This window comes from Natator depressus, chromosome 5, assembly GCF_965152275.1.
Source record: "Natator depressus isolate rNatDep1 chromosome 5, rNatDep2.hap1, whole genome shotgun sequence".
NCBI classification, from domain to species: domain Eukaryota; kingdom Metazoa; phylum Chordata; order Testudines; family Cheloniidae; genus Natator; species Natator depressus.
The window spans coordinates 90,716,246-90,732,254 of record NC_134238.1 but is presented as its reverse complement, the minus strand read 5'-3'; the positions used below and the strand labels follow the sequence as shown (position 1 = coordinate 90,732,254).

General features: G+C 39.6%; 1 protein-coding gene across 1 annotated transcript in view; it reads right to left on the bottom strand.

Moving 5' to 3' along the window:
- Positions 1-16,009, bottom strand: part of RASEF (RAS and EF-hand domain containing) — a 54,215-nt gene that overhangs the window by 18,886 nt on the left and 19,320 nt on the right. The window contains exons 3-9 of the mRNA XM_074953199.1: positions 14,206-14,296; positions 10,167-10,262; positions 8,823-8,900; positions 8,026-8,141; positions 6,162-6,230; positions 3,280-3,364; positions 1,000-1,091 (exon numbers count right to left, since the gene is read on the bottom strand). Of these exons, the coding sequence (XP_074809300.1) occupies positions 1,000-1,091; positions 3,280-3,364; positions 6,162-6,230; positions 8,026-8,141; positions 8,823-8,900; positions 10,167-10,262; positions 14,206-14,296 (627 nt within the window). The remainder of the gene's footprint in view (positions 1-999; positions 1,092-3,279; positions 3,365-6,161; positions 6,231-8,025; positions 8,142-8,822; positions 8,901-10,166; positions 10,263-14,205; positions 14,297-16,009) is intronic.

Below are 16,009 nucleotides of genomic sequence, written 5' to 3'. Positions count from 1 at the left end.
TAATGTGCAACTTAGTAAGGGACATCTCCTTTCAAATATACAGAGGATCCAACAAGAGGGAACCTATTTTTTCTGCGTTCAGCAGAAGGATAGTTTGTTGCAATCAGAATTTTATAGCCTGCAAACAAGTCTCCAATATGAAGACAGCAGATTCAATAACAGTATTGAATTAATGATATATTTGGATATCATTAGTGTAAAGTGAAAGCCACTTTAATGTTTACAAAGGATTGTCAACTCACTGCCAAAATATATATGTTAACCATATAAAGGCCCTAATATAGATCTATATGCAGTTTGAATACCAAAGGGGGGTGGGGGGGGGAGAAAAGGAAAAAATCTGTCATTTAAGAAAGAAAACACATTTTTCACTGCAGTTCTGGCTAACTCCAAAGAGAATGTGTCAAGCCAGTAAAATGGTATGACCTACAGCCTGATCCAAAGCCCAGTGAGGTCAATGGGAGTCTTTCCATTGATTTCAGTGGGTTTTGGATCTAGAACTTACAGCCAATAAAACAAAGTAGACAGTTAGTTGCTTTGACCATTTAATAGGTTAGCCCAAGAATTTTTGAAGCTGAAAATTAATTAAATGGTCTTATCCTCTCTAGACATCCCATTCTGCAAAGTGCTGAGCAAAAGTGCTGAGCACACTCACTTAACTGGGATTTCATTGAGAGATGAGGATCTTTAACCCCTTGAAGAACTAGGCCCTCATACACTGATAGAAGTTATTACACAGGGGACACCAGCTATACAGGTTAAAGATTTGGAAAAAACAGTGCTGTCTCTTTTAAGTACTGAAGGGACCACTTAAGAATGGTCTATACTAGAATCATGTTTTGTAAGGCTTGGTCTTGCTGAGTTTCTTGAGTTGGAGTTGAGAAAAGGCAGAACAGGCTGTTTAACTCTGTCATTTTGTATTAAGTATTTGGCTGTCTGAAGACATGTATAATTGTCCATCCTTATGCTATAATTTAAATAAAAATGTACCAGGCCTACCTGTCATATCGTGGATTTTGAGGAGACTGGCCACCACTACATTTGGGGCTGCTTCTAGTAATTGTATTCCCCGGGGAGATGTTTGTTAGACGCTGTAATAGATGAGTAGAAAGGTCTATAAATATCTTGTTGTACATGTGTGTTTGTCTTTTTGTACATGTGGGACTACAGCCATCACAACTAACCCTGCTGTATGTTATGATGTAAATCCAACCTTTTCTTTTCCTTATCCTTAAAACAGGACTGGATGTCAACATGTATATATGTCCAACATGCTACATTCAAATATGTAATGTTTGGGGTCCATAATGTCATCCTACTTCTGGAGTTATTGCCGCCTACTCAACTATCAAGCAGCAATGGGATTTCTGAGAGAGCGAAGTGGCTGGTATGTATAACAGTGTCATTTGAGCAAGTGACCTCATTCCATGAGCTATAATACAGTCTTCTAGAAAAGCAGTATTCTGGGGAATGATCTACGATTTCTCTCTCATTTTGGAAGAACCACCAGTTAGAATATGTAGGTGGTCAAGATGGAGAGAGTGAAATCTCCAGTGTGATTCAAATACCCTCAGGTCATAGACATTCAGGCTGCTGGAAGACATCATACCAAATTTTAAAGGCTCAATATCTATTTTACCAAAACATGCTGACCTTTCCAGCCAGGGTCCAGCTGTGATGGGGCTAGAAGCAGTGGGCTGGAGGGAGAGAATGGAGTTCCCGACTGGAAGCAGCTGAGACAGTATTTCACATACCCCCTCTCCTTTCCTCTCTTACCCTTCCCCCTTTGCTTTCAGCATATAAGGGCTGCTTTTCTCTTCCTTGTGTTGCAGAGTGTATGGGGGAGAGGGAGGAAGTCACCTGGTACATTTGAGCCTGGACTCAGGGGGCCTGGCCCACCCACCACTGCTGTCACGGGTGGTGGGAATAATGCTGGATCCAGGTGATTGGCTCCCATTTGGTAGGGGACGAGGGTTAATACAGTTTGCTATCTAGGCAGGGTAACCATTGTGGGCTTCCTGTTTCAGCCTCACCCTTCCTAACCCATCTAGTTGCTGGATCTCTGGTGAAGCCAGGGGCTTGGCTGACACCCAGTTTTAGGGTCTGGAAGTTTTAGGGTCTTTTCCTATATGGCAAAACTGGCAAACTGCTGGGTGTTTTTTTCACCCAGAATCAGAATGTTTGATTGAGGGGAGGCGGAGGGTTATGTTACAACTATTGCAATGTTGGATGGTACCAGTGCAGTTGGTGGGTTAGAAGGAGTCCAGTGCAGGTCCCTGTAGCTCAGTGGACTGCTTAGGCGCATATCTCCTCAGCACACAATGAGGGTGTTGCCTCTATATCTCAGCATGTAGCTCCTCTCATCTTATCTCATCTACCTCCAATGTTGAGGAGGGGAGCTGTTTGGGACTCTAGCTTCCGATCAAGATCCCTCGGCAGGCCAGACGGTATAGAGGGGGCCTGGCCTTCACAACCATCCTCAAATTTATAGTCCATTGGGACTATTGGGGCCAGTTGACATTCCCATAAGAAAAACCCTGCAGGGTAGTTTGGGGGAGCTACTCCAGCTAGGTAAGAGTTTTAAATGAATAACATTGTGTCCACTACATTTAACCATACTGTGTCTTGCTGTTTCCCTGTCCTCATCAAACCAGACTTCTCTCAGGGGTTGTTTACACTTTGAGCTGGAGGTGCAATTCCCAGCTTGAAGAGACATGCCCACAGTAGCTTGATCAGAGCTAGCATGTTAAAATTAGAGTAGCTGCACAAGCAGCGTGAGAGGCTAGCCGCCTCAAGCACATCCGAAGCATCTTGGACAGGTACATACTTGAGGCAGCTAACTCCTCACACTGCTACAGCTACACTCTATTTCTAACACACTGGTTCAATCAGAGCTCACACAACTATTTCTCCTTAAGCTGGAATTTACACCTTGCAGCTCAAAGTGTAGACATACCCTCCTTCAAATTACAGCAAACAGGGAGAATCCAGAGCACAGGAACTATGAGTGGCCTCATAGAGGTGGGGCAGTGGTATATCTGATATGTGTGTGTATAACCCAATATTTAATAGGAATTACCTACACACACAGAGACAGTAGACAACTTCAAAATGTAGTAACACTGCACCAAAATCTGCTCTCAGTTACATGAATGTAAACCCAGAATGACCCTACTGAAGTCAATGGAGTTTTCTCCGCTTACCCTGGTGTAAGAGAGAGCAGAATATGGCCCATTATATAAAACATATTAGTATAACTTATAATTTTATATTACATACCAGTGATCTGTTGCATTTGCTTAAACTGTTTTCTAGTGCACTCCTTAAACCATCATTGCTGTCATGTAGTTTTCTGTTAGCTGATCTAAGATGAAACAGGTAACAAAATTAAAGTTTTCTTGCACTCTACTGAAAAGTGTGGGTCCAGAGCCATTATTGTACTCAAAGTGTAATGTGAGCATTTTCTGATGAACAACTGTCAACTGCGGATGTTTACTCTCAAGGAAACTGTGAGCTAAGATTGGGCTCATCACTGCAACTGTAGACAGAGGGTCCTTAGTTGACTGGCCAGAAGACAAGGAGTTATTACTGCTTTAAAGGCTCTCTCTGCTGAAGAAGGGAAAGTTTACCTGGACAGAGCGTGAAAGAGCAGGTGGTCACTGGACCAGGTCAGGAGGGGCACTACCCTTCCAACTGATCTGCAATGGGGGGGAAGGAAGGACTTGACACCCTGACTAATGTGTCAACAAACCAATTAAGAAACAGCAAGGAGAGTCATACTTCTACAAGAGTGTGACAAGAACGGAATTTGCCCAAACAAAGCAGTACAGATTTTTTTAGTGTAGGTGCCTCTCTTTCTTTAGAGGGAAGGGAATTAGGGGTTCACCCATCCAACTGGGGAGTGGATATATTTTTGTCCAATATTAAGGAAGGAATTGGTAAATATCTGAGAACCCAGAGGTGGTAGAGAGAGGCAGCCAAGCTAATTGCTGGCACCTCCATGTGGCAGATGTCCACTGTAGGTACTCATTATGAAAGGGATACAGTTATCACATCAAATGAACTGTTGCACGGTGATCTAAGGGGATTTAGAAGGAAGCATCCCTTAAAGGAGCTGTGAAAGGAAGGCTTGGGGCTCCTATATCTAGTACAGAGGGGAACCAACCATCTCCTTTTCCTAGCCCCCTTAGCTCTCATACAAGGGTAGAGTGGCAGGGTCTCAGCAAAAGGATGGCTGGGACTAGGTTGGGGGATTATGTGGAAATGATTAAGGGAAGAATTATGACCTGAACTGTGAATTTAATGTTAGAAACTCCCAGTTATTTTAGATGAATAAATGTGTGGCCGAATTAAACCATATCCATTGCCTCGCGACTTTCTTCAAACGTGGCTGGACAATGTTAAAAACAGAATAGGTTATTTTAATCCTCCTGCTGGGAATTTGACTGCTTAGCAATCTTTACGGCACACTTCATTGTATTTCTTCTCTTTTGACTATTTTGTTTATCTTTATATGCAAACATATAGCTAGCCTTTGATGTACAAAGTTTTATGGTGGGAGGAATTCAGGAGGAAAAGCCCAGTAACTTGGTCCACTGTGAAATCATTAAAATATTACATATTGTATATATTACATTCTAAAAAAACCTACACTGAAATAAAATGACTACTCGTGGTAGTAAAGTTGACCACATGTATGTTTCCAAGATCAGGGCCTAAGGATGTAAAGTCAAGACCATTAAATAGGGGCATACCTGCAAAGTTAGAAAGTTACATATAAAGAACGTTATCTTGAATTCACAAAATGCTATACTTTTTTAAAAAATGAGTGCCTCTGAGTGCCACTGGGATAACTTTAAGGAGAGATTTGGTTCAATTACTTGGAAGAAAAATCGTGAGTATGATGAGGAAACTTGCTGAGGATATAAAACTATTTAGATTGGTTTCAGAGTAGCAGCAGATTGGTTTCAGAGTAGCAGTGTTAGTCTGTAGCTGCAAAAAGAAAAGGAGTACTTGTGGCACCTTAGAGACTAACTCATTTATTTGAGCATAAGCTTTCGTGAGCTACAGCATCCGATGAAGTGAGCTGTAGCTCACGAAAGCTTATGCTCAAATGAATTTGTTAGTCTCTAAGGTGCAACAAGTACTCCTTTTCTTTTTATTTACATTGGGTGATTCTTGAAGGCAGCGGTGTTTGTACGTCATACAGCACTGGACTCATTGTTGGTGCTTTAAAGATAATGATAAAAGAGGGAGTTACTGCAGAGGCAAAGTCAATAAAAAAGGAGCCAAGTGATAATATTTAGAACAACATGGATAGACAAGGATCTTATTCAGCTTATTATAGAGAAATGAAAGACAGTGAGGCTAAGAACAAAAATCCCACAAAGTATTAGAGACTCAGCAGTTTCACACACTACCAAATACTGAACTGAAGAAGCTGGCAGTTGTGGTGGTTAAATCTTTAATATTTTTGGCCCCTTTAAGTAAATAGGGAGCTCTGCTTATAAATCAGTGACATGATATGGTCCAGTATCTCTCTGCTCAACAGCATTACAGAAAAAAATGCAGACAGAACTGTAGGATGCATAAATAGAGACATCAGGGATAGGCTCTCAGAAACCATTCTAGTACTATATATAAAGGTAATAATGTTTGCAGTTATTCTGTGGTAAAATAAAAATGACGTCGTCAACCAGTACCAGTCCAAACATATCTGAGCCATTACAACTTAATTTTTGAGGAGTTGAGAAAGAATATGCTTTCATCTTTTGTGAAAGGACAAGATTATATAGGGATCACATGGAGGAATACAAACTTCAGATAGTATCTTTACACTGTGTTCCCAGGTTGCTGCATGTGATACTAGAACTATGCTTAAATAGTCCAGGTAGTAGAGTGAAGTCTACTGAAGTGAGCTGTAGCTCACGAAAGCTCATGCTCAAATAAATCGGTTAGTCTCTAAGGTGCCACAAGTACTCCTTTTCTTTCTACTACAACAGAAACAGTTTAAATTGCAGCTAAAAAAAAACATTTTCCCTTGATAATATTTTCTTCTCCAATTCCATCAAGATATCCCTACAACTAGAGAAATGTGTTTAACTGTGCACACTTCAGAATAAAGTTTGTAAATATAGAAAAGTGAACTATTAAAAACTTACTGAAGTATTTCAATTTGTCTTTCCAGGCTCTCTCTGTCTTCAGCGTATTCTCGGACCATTTCCAGGTCTCTGCAAAATATAAAGTTATACTTCTCTACATACCCTGCTCCATTGTCTAGAGTATTAACTCTTGCAGAAAACAAAATTCAACTGTAACAGATTTTGAATAAGTTAATTAGAAACCTAAGAAATATTTTTAGAGGGGTGCAAATTTATAGGGGGAGGGGAAAGCAATTGGTTTGAGTGTTTAAGTTACACCAGGTTTTGATTGTTTTGTTTGTTTATACTAAAAAAGAAATTTGTGCTAAAATATTTTAGCAGTTTGATAACAGACCAGGAGTTCTCAAACATTCATCATGTCTCAAAAGAGATTGTTTTGCAAATGCTTCCCATCCAATTCACAATCACATGGACCACTTCGTCTCCCAATCGTGGTCAACTTTGACAGCTGTGATAATTACTGATATGAAAAAAAACAGTATTAGTAAAGATTTTAATGCATCATTAACTTGTTCTAAATGTAATTCAGCAGCTGGAAACAAGAAGCCAGCACCTTGTGAACAGCCAGGGTCCCACCCACAAGGAAATTCCAAAAGGTACGGAAGTTTCAAAACTGGCTAGTGTGCATGGACATAGACAACCGGGGACTTGGGTGGCTTTTGCCAGTTCCCTCCTGATCCTCTTCACAACGCAGGGATTTCATTAATAATGGAAACACTGCGTTTGGAACAGAAGCTCATTTATCTCACTTTATTAAAAGTGGACAAATTTAGTCATGACACCAAACTATGCATTTAAGCAATAGCCAACAGCTATTATTTTATAATTTTGTAACTCTAGCTTCCCCAAAGATTAAAAATTGTCTATATCCCTGCTGTGTGTACAAAATACTTTGAATTCAACAAGTATTTTACAGGGGGATTTAGCACAAGAAATTAATGCCAATTTGACTCCGATGTTCTGTAAAGGTTAAAGGACCAATCCTACAATTGATAGCATATGGGTATATTCCTGCTCCCAGGAAGAGCCCCACTGCCTTTGATGGGGCTTTGACCACACATAAGAGTGTGCCACGGCAGAGCCATTTGAAGGACTGGGGCTTAAATTGCTACTCTATTTTAAACATGCTGTGTCTGGTGAGGGACAGAAGGGAGTCCCTATTCTCCCACCAGCAGCCAGCCATAATTTAGCTGCAGGTGCTTAGGAAAACAGGAAGTGGTGTTGATAGTCCAATGGGTACATCTCTGAGTGACATGCAAATGGGTTTATGGATCTTCCTCTTCCGTACTGGCTAACCCTGCTGAATAGGTGTAGCAAGACATGCTCATCACCCACTAGCCATTGTGCCTTTCAAATGCATAACACCTCTAGCACCATCACTGGAGCAATATGACTCCTTCTATCTCCAGTGTCGCTCAGCCTCATGAGAGGCATAATAGCCCTAACTTTTATTTCTTGTGAAAGGTCTCAAAATAGCCAGACTAGCTTTTGTTTTCACAGGTTCACCCTTGATTTGGAAGACTTCCATGGCCTTATTTACCATGACAGACAAGGGTATTTCACTGAAATAGAGTTTTAAAGAAAGGGCCCAACCCTGTAGTTCTTACTCACTACTGAGGTCCCAGTGAAGTCAGTGAACCTACTTGCATGAATAAGGGATTCCAAATCAGGCCCAAAATTCGCTCTATCAGAGCCATTCTAGCCAACTAAGTAAACACTAGATATGTGGCAATATATCAGTTTTAACCTATGTACTTGCCAATTATGATCTATTACAAATAACTGTTACTGACTAGTTATACAATATATACAAAACAACTTATTTTCCCCCCAAATAAAAATTTTATAATGTGAAGTATCTTACCTTTCTGAGCTCAAACTTTGATCTGCATAATCACTTTTCAAAGTATCTAATTCACTCTGAAGAAAAGCTATACTTGTCTGTGCTTCTAAAAGATCTTTTTTAAGTTTCTGATTTTCCTAAAGAAAAACAGAAAATGAAGTTTATGCAACAGAGTTGCCTTCACAAAATAATGAAGTGCTGTAGTACTAAAATATAAAAGAACATCAAAATCAAATCAAAAACAGTAACAATATAAAATCTCAATAGAGTTAAGAATATAACTGTTAAAAGTGCCGGTTATGAAAAGCTAATTTACGAAGGTAAACCTTTAAGACTGACACTCAAAATCTCTGATGTAGGCAAAAGCACTTAACTACGCACTTAACTTTAGAAATGTTGATTAGCTAACCCAATGGGACTGCTCACATGCTTAAAGTTTAGCACATTCCATAGATATCTGAGTGCAGATGGTCTCCATACCATGAGCCATATTGGAGTCATAGTTCTAACACTCAAAAACTCAATTTAATTTCAGATTTTTCAGTTTGTCATACACAAAAATGACACTGTTCTATTTCAAATGATTAATAAATGGTAGATCTAGAATTCATATCTAAACAGAATTATTTCTTCTTTATACAAGAATAAGCAATCGCACCACCTTAAATATTTTTACAAAAACAAAACAAAACCCACCATCTCTTAGCCTCATAATTCTAATACCAGTTCTGAAGTGGGAAAACAAATCGCTATTGAAGAAAGTACAAAGTGCAGGTTGAATCTATATCTTCTATATGTAAATTATAATCAACTCTTACCAACAACAATTCATGTATCCTTTTTTTTAATGCAGCCATATCTTCTCTGTGATTTATGTTCTTCGATTGTTCTTCCAGCTGAAAGAGCAAATAAAATGTGCAAATTTTAAAAAAACGTTCTTGACTGATCCAAAGCCCACTTAAGTCAATGAAAGTCATTTGGATCAAGGGCTATACTGAAAGACACCTATGTGCATTTTCCAGCTACGAAAGATATAACTATATATGAGTTCTCCGGGTGTAGGCATAAGAAACCACCTCTTCCAAATTATCCCGTTTATTTCATTTCATTTTTAGAAAAAATATTTTGAAAGTTTCTCGAAGTGTGTTCTACAGAATTTCGTATTGCTAGAAATGTTAACAGTCATTTTGCAACACAAGAAACCAACCAAGGGTCAGATCCTCTGCTGGTAACAAGAGTGGTAGCGCCCCTGATTTCAGTGGAGCTGTGCATATCTACCCAGCTCATCTAGCCCCAATTCTCTATAGAGTAAAAATGCAGTAGTTCTCTTATTTTTCATGAGAAACTTCCATTAATATCAGTGGAATTGTAACTGTGATTTAATGATAATAAAGAGGAAAATGGAGTGCAATTCACAGCCAGGATTCATATTGCTGAAAGACACATATAATGTTACTAACAGCTATAGAAAAGGCCAGCAACAAAAGCCTAAATCTGAATTTCAAACACTCAAAGTGAGCATTCAGTTCTGGGGTTCTGGTTTACCCCATCACAGAAATACGTATCAACTGCAAAATTCAGATTCTGGTCCATGCACGGGGAGTTTAGATTTGGGGTTCTCTGCAGTATTAGGAATGTTAATCGTAGAGATAGGAATATTAATAGTAGAGATAAACCGAATACTGCAGAGAACAGTTCCTGCAGTGCCAAGAGGACAGATATGACAACTTATGATACTAGGTCCTTTTCACCTTCCTATGATTCTGTTAATTACAAATATTTATAAATGATAAATTGGATTCTTTCCAATGTATAAAATTCCAGACTGCTACTGGGTAATCAAAATGCCAGTTTCTTGATAATCATAAGCAATCATTTGGTAATATTATTTGGCTAGCAGTTAGGTCCCTTGGCAAAGTATTTCGGTAAACTATACTAAATGGATTCAAGGACAACGACAATGGGTATTTTAGTCAACACAATTTTAAAAACTATTTTTAAGTTGCCATTTAGTGATGCACATTATCTGGAAAATTTTCACAGCAAAAGCCAGAGCACCCTTACCTCCCATTAGCTACCTCGGAAGAAGCACTCAGCATCTCCCCAGGTCAGGCCCTCTTATATCATCCACAGAATTCTGGGAACAAGTCCAAACTACCCACCTTTTTAAGTTTTTTTATGGTCACCTGAAGTTCACCAACTTCATTCTCATACTGACACCTGAGATCATTTAGTGCCTCTTCAGCTTTCCGCTTCTCCTATAACATTTGGAATTTTAACAACAGTCAAAACACAGATTTAAACATTTTCTTTAAAACCTCGGTCACCAAGGTATTAAACATTTCATTATTGTAAAGCCAAACAATTTCCTTTAAACTTGAAGTACGTATCTTTAGCTCTCCATTAAAGGTTTTACCCAACACTCAAAGTCAATAGGTGCCTTTCAATTGACTAAAATGGGCATTGAAACCATTACAGCCCCATTTATGAAGTATTTGTAGAAGAGAAAGGTTTAGCAGATTGGAGTAAAACTTCAGGTCAGTTCACCAATGGTACTTAATTCAAACATAACCCAATTGTGTGTACTCAGCTAGATTTCAGACAAGTGTGTGATTTGCACAGAAGACACAGACGGTCCCAGAGTAAATAATCTTTCTCCCCCCCTTCTCCCCTCAGAAAACATCACATGTCATACTTCCTTGTTTCAATGTTGCCAGTGTCCACAATGAAACTGAAAAGGAGAGCTCACCTGTTTTTTGTTGTTTTTTTTTAATATCACATATTCTGGGAAGAGATTATGCTTTTCAAATCAGCCTTCTACTACAAATGCACACTTCAGTACATAATGTAGTAGTATAGCATTGTTGTATAATACCTGGATATAAATATATATTTATATAGTTATAAAAATGCATCTATCCCAAGTGTCTCTAGATACAAGTAAAACAATACTATTATTATCCCATTTTGGAGGGGAGGAAAGTAGAGGTATGAGTATAAGAAAGGATGATGACAGTATCTTAATTTGTAGGGGACTCAGGAAGGTATTGAACATTGGTCCAAGTGGATTACGGGGGTGGGGGGGGGGGGTTGTTTGTTTAAATCAATAAGGTTTACACAGGCTCCCAGAGCTGTAGATGGGAGTGTTAAACTCACTGCAGGCCTCCTCTCTGACTTGAGCACTACAAACCAGAAAGTGTCACAAAAATCAGCATGAGCAAATGAAGATTTTGAGAGAGCTGCCAGATTTGTGGAAAGAAACAAAGACAAACTTTACTCAAGTACAATTCTTTTCATAAAAGAGCCTTTGGTATACGTGTGTTTTAATTATAGCAACATAGGTAATCACCTGTCCAGCTAGTTCAGGATTTTCCTACTGTTGACACCTGTACAGATTCCTAAAGTATGACTTGTACAGTAATTGCTTGCTTGCCTGGTGGAAACATGAAGGCAGGGAACACTAAAAATACAGATATCACATGGAGGAAGGTGTCACACTGGTGTGAGTCAGCACACTGTCTGAAACAATAGTGTGCTCACTGCAGCCATTAAGATTTTATGGCTTAGAACAATCCCATAAAATAAATATCTCGGCAGGTTACATTTGCTCTCAGGGCGTTTTACTTTTTGAAAATATGCGGAGCTATGAACTGAAAGAAACATGTAAAAGAAACTTAATTTAAAGAATGATAGGAGAAATAAGTTACAGCCCATCCTTGATATTGGTACATAGGTATCAAGGGTAAAATTCTGGCTCCATTGTGTATGCCTACACTGCAATTAAACACCCACAACTGGCCTGTGTCACCTGACTCAGGTTTGTGGGACTCAAGTTAGGGGGGTTCTTTAATTGCAGTGTGAACATTTGGGCTCAGGCAGGAGCCCAAGCTCTTGGACCCTCCCCCCTTGCAGGATCCCTGAGCACAAATGTCTGCACCACTGTTAAACAGCCCCTTACCTTGAGCCAAAGCCAGCTGACACAGGCCAGCCGCTAGTTTTTAATTGCAGTGTAGACATTCCCATTGACCTCAATGGGAGCTTTGCCATTAAGTTTGATGTTGCCAGGATTTTACCCTAGTGGTCCCAAAAGACTGTCATTTATCCGATTTTTAGTCCATCCATTCATATTTGTTAGAACTCTTTAGCCTGTGGTACAGACTGATTTGTATTAGGATAAAGATTGCAATCTACATTTGGAAATATGTAGCAGACAGAACAAGTGCACAACTTCAATGGCTTGTTGTGCCTGGCCTTTGATAACACAGATACATGTTTCCTGTTCATCTGTTGATCACATAATGGTTGTTGAGTGTTACATTTTATTACTGCGATTTATTGCTGTGTGCAAAGAGGAAATTCTTCCAGAAGTAATGTATTTGCTTCCTACGTATAAATATTCCATAATTTCCCAGCAGGAAATATAGTTGTGCCCATCCTCCACTTATTTTCCTGTGATTTACACTGTCATTTGCCAAACATATTATGACACACCATTTTACTGAATTCACACCTGAGACCTTTATGTCATCATGTGTGTTCTATCTACTCTAGGAAACTGATACATAAATCACTGATTATTATATTACAAAATGAGTATTTACTGTAAACATGTTACAGGAAAATGACATACACATATTTACCTGAATACCATTTACCGTCTCACCTACTAACCAATCAAATAACCATTAATGATGTAAGTGGTAATGCGTGTTTGGCAGTTTATTATAATAATGTGCTCTTAGGTGAAAGGGGCCATGTCTTCCAGTATGCAGACTGGTCCTAGTATATTGTGTAGGCGACACAAATTAATTAATTAATTAATTAAATAAAATAAATAAAAACTATTTGATGTATTTATTGTGCATGTGTTAGACCATCTTAACTTTATTTTTGTTCTTATATTATATTATACACTGAAATAGGTTTGCATTTGAATGTAATAGTGATTTAACATAACATGATGTTATATAGACAAAGATGAGTATGTAGTTTATTGTATTTTCTACCTTTTATTACATAGTTCATTTAGGATTTAATATATATTCACATAAATAATGAAGAGAAAAGGATTGTTCCAACAGTCAATCAAGGCTGCAACTGGATTAAGATAATGGGTGAAACCTGACATCTCTGAAGACAATGGCAAAATTCCCATTAACTACAATAAGGACAGGATTTCTCTCCCTCTTCTGGGAATCTCTAAAAATTAATTGTGGGACCAGTATGCATGAACAGGGGAAGGAAAGTCTAAGCAGATTAAACAGCCCAAATAATAATCAGTACATAACTCTGTAAAGATAGAAAAATTTAGGGCACCGGTACTACTGATTAGACCCTTTCCCCGGGGGATGTCATTCTTCCATTCTTTGTCACCTTCCGTGGCCAATCCCTTCCACTCCCTGCTCAACAACATAGGAGCACAGTATCTTGCAATTTGCTACTTCCACATAAGCAGCCAATCTGCTTTGTGAGGAAAATGAAAGAATGTCCTTTGGGAAGTTTTATCCTCTTCCTGGGCCCAATTCAAAGCCCACTAAAGTCAATGGGAGTCTTTCCATTGACTTCAGTGTGCTTTGCATCAGGCCTATGCAAGTCCAGAGAATCATTTAGCCCTCAATCCTTCCTTAAACTCAATGGGAGTTTTATCCAAGTATTTTTGTTAGGCCCAGCAAATGTAAATGGAGATGCAAACCCCCTACTTCTACAGGGGAAATGGATGGCTTTTAGAACATTCATGGTGCAAATCATTCCTTAAGAATTATATTCCTCATTAGCATCAAATGTATGCTTTTAAAAGAAAAGGATAAGGAAGGATCATTTAATTCAGTACAGGGGGCTGGACTAGATGACCTTTTGGGGTCCCTGGCAGTACTACATTTCTATGATATTCAGGCATTTGGTAACCTTAAGTCAGTCCTAAATTCTACAGCCCACACTCAAGCAAATGCCTTCAATGGAAATATTGCTCAGTTACAGCCTGTAGACCTTGACCCATCCATCAAAACCAAACAATAATACTTCCCTATAAGATGATTTGGAAAATGTGATACCATAAACTTTTAGACATTTGTAAATCAAGGTGAGAAACATTCTGTACTTGGGGCTTGAAGCCTGCACCTTCCATATTGACTTCAATATTGACTTCAATAGGAGCAGGAGTAACCTGATAATTATGAAATGCTGGTAATATCTAGTACTCACTTCCTTCTTGACCTGGTGTTCTGCAGCCTGTATCCGCTGTTCCATCTCGTCCTCCATTTCACTGAGCTGTATTGCTGCTTTATCCTGAGCTCTAAGATTTAAACACTCTAATGAGTCCTCCATTGACTTCAAAGAAAATTTGAGAAAAAATACATGACCTATCCAGTTCAAACATACACATGCAAATGTTGAAACCTGGGCCAAACATGAGAAGCAATTATGTGACAGTTTCATTAGTGGCTGAAAGACAGATACGGCAGTACTGACAGAAGGCTATGATGTTTATGCTCTGTTTAGAAGAAAGTTGGTTTCATATTTTTCCCTTTAAAATAAATCTTTAAAGTGAAATTCTCCTCTGAAAAATGATATGTAAGAAATACACCATCTTCTCAACAGATCTAAGCCCTATATACATTTAGTCATATTGACTTACTTAACTAATATTATCACGCCAGTACTGATAAGGCTTATTCAATTCCTTCTCACACATCAATACGTTAATTTAATTTAAAGTTTAACGTTCAGTGGTGGGACAAAATTCTGCCTTCATTTACTGCTGTGCCATCCCATTGACAATCTGAGGGCTTGTCTACACTTGCCGGAGGATCGATGCTGCGGCGATCGACCGCCGATAGCTCTCCCGTCAACTCCTGTACTCCACCGGATCGAGAAGAGTAAGGGGAGTCGACGGAGAGCGTCTCCCATCGATGTCACGTAGTGTGGACCCTGCAGTAAGTAGATCTAAGCTACGTTGATTTGAGTTATGCTATTCACGTAACTCAAATTGCGTAGCTTAGATCGACTTTTCCCTTTAGTATAGACAAGGCCTGAGATTACATAGCCAAAGAAGTCATTTGAAGATGACCATTCATACATACATTTGGACTGACATGTAGACTTGACTTGTAACACCTTTATTGGAGCCTTTACTGGAGAAAGTCCAGAGAAGAGCAACAAAAATTATTAAAGGTCTAGAAAACATAACCTATGAGGGAAGATTGAAAAAATTGGGTTTGTTTCATCTGGAGAAGAGAAGACTGAGAAGGGACACGATCACAGTTTTCAAGTACATAAAAGATTGTTACATTGAGGAGGGAGAAAAATTGTTCTCCTTAACCTCTGAAGCTAGGACAAGAAGCAAGGGGCTTAAATTGCAGCAAGGGTGGTTTAAGTTGGACATTAGGAAAAAATTCCTGTCAGCGTGGATAAATGTAACACACACCTCCTGAGTGCGGTGTTCTATCCCATGTAGTGGGGCACCAAGACCACTTAGCTAAGGCTGTAGCAAATTCATTAATCTCTAACAGTCATGTCGCTTTTAGCTCATGCAGTAGAGGCTCATGCACTAAACTTCCGGAGGTCCCAAGTTCGATCCTGCCTGCCAACGACCGGGGGTCTGTCGGTGCTACATAAGCACTGGAATCAGGGCCATGCCTACGGGGGTGCGGGGCCTGGAACAAATCAGCCCCCGTCGGCTTGGGGGCCCAGCTCTGCATTAGCGGCTGGGCAGTCAGGACCCTGGGCATGGGGTGGAGGCCAGGGGTGCTTCAGCACCCCCCCGCACTACTAGTTCCTGCGCCTATATCTTCCGGGACCGACAGTGCCAGCCAATTGCACTGGCCTGCAGCGGCCCCCAAAATGCGGGGCCCAGAGCGGTTGCCCTGATTCACGCTACCCAAGAGACAGCTCTGACTGGAATAAATTGCCCAGGGAGGTTGTCGAATCTCCATCATTGGAGATTTTTAAGGGCAGGTTAGAAAAACACCTGTCCGGTATGGTCTAGATAATATTTAGCCCTGCCATG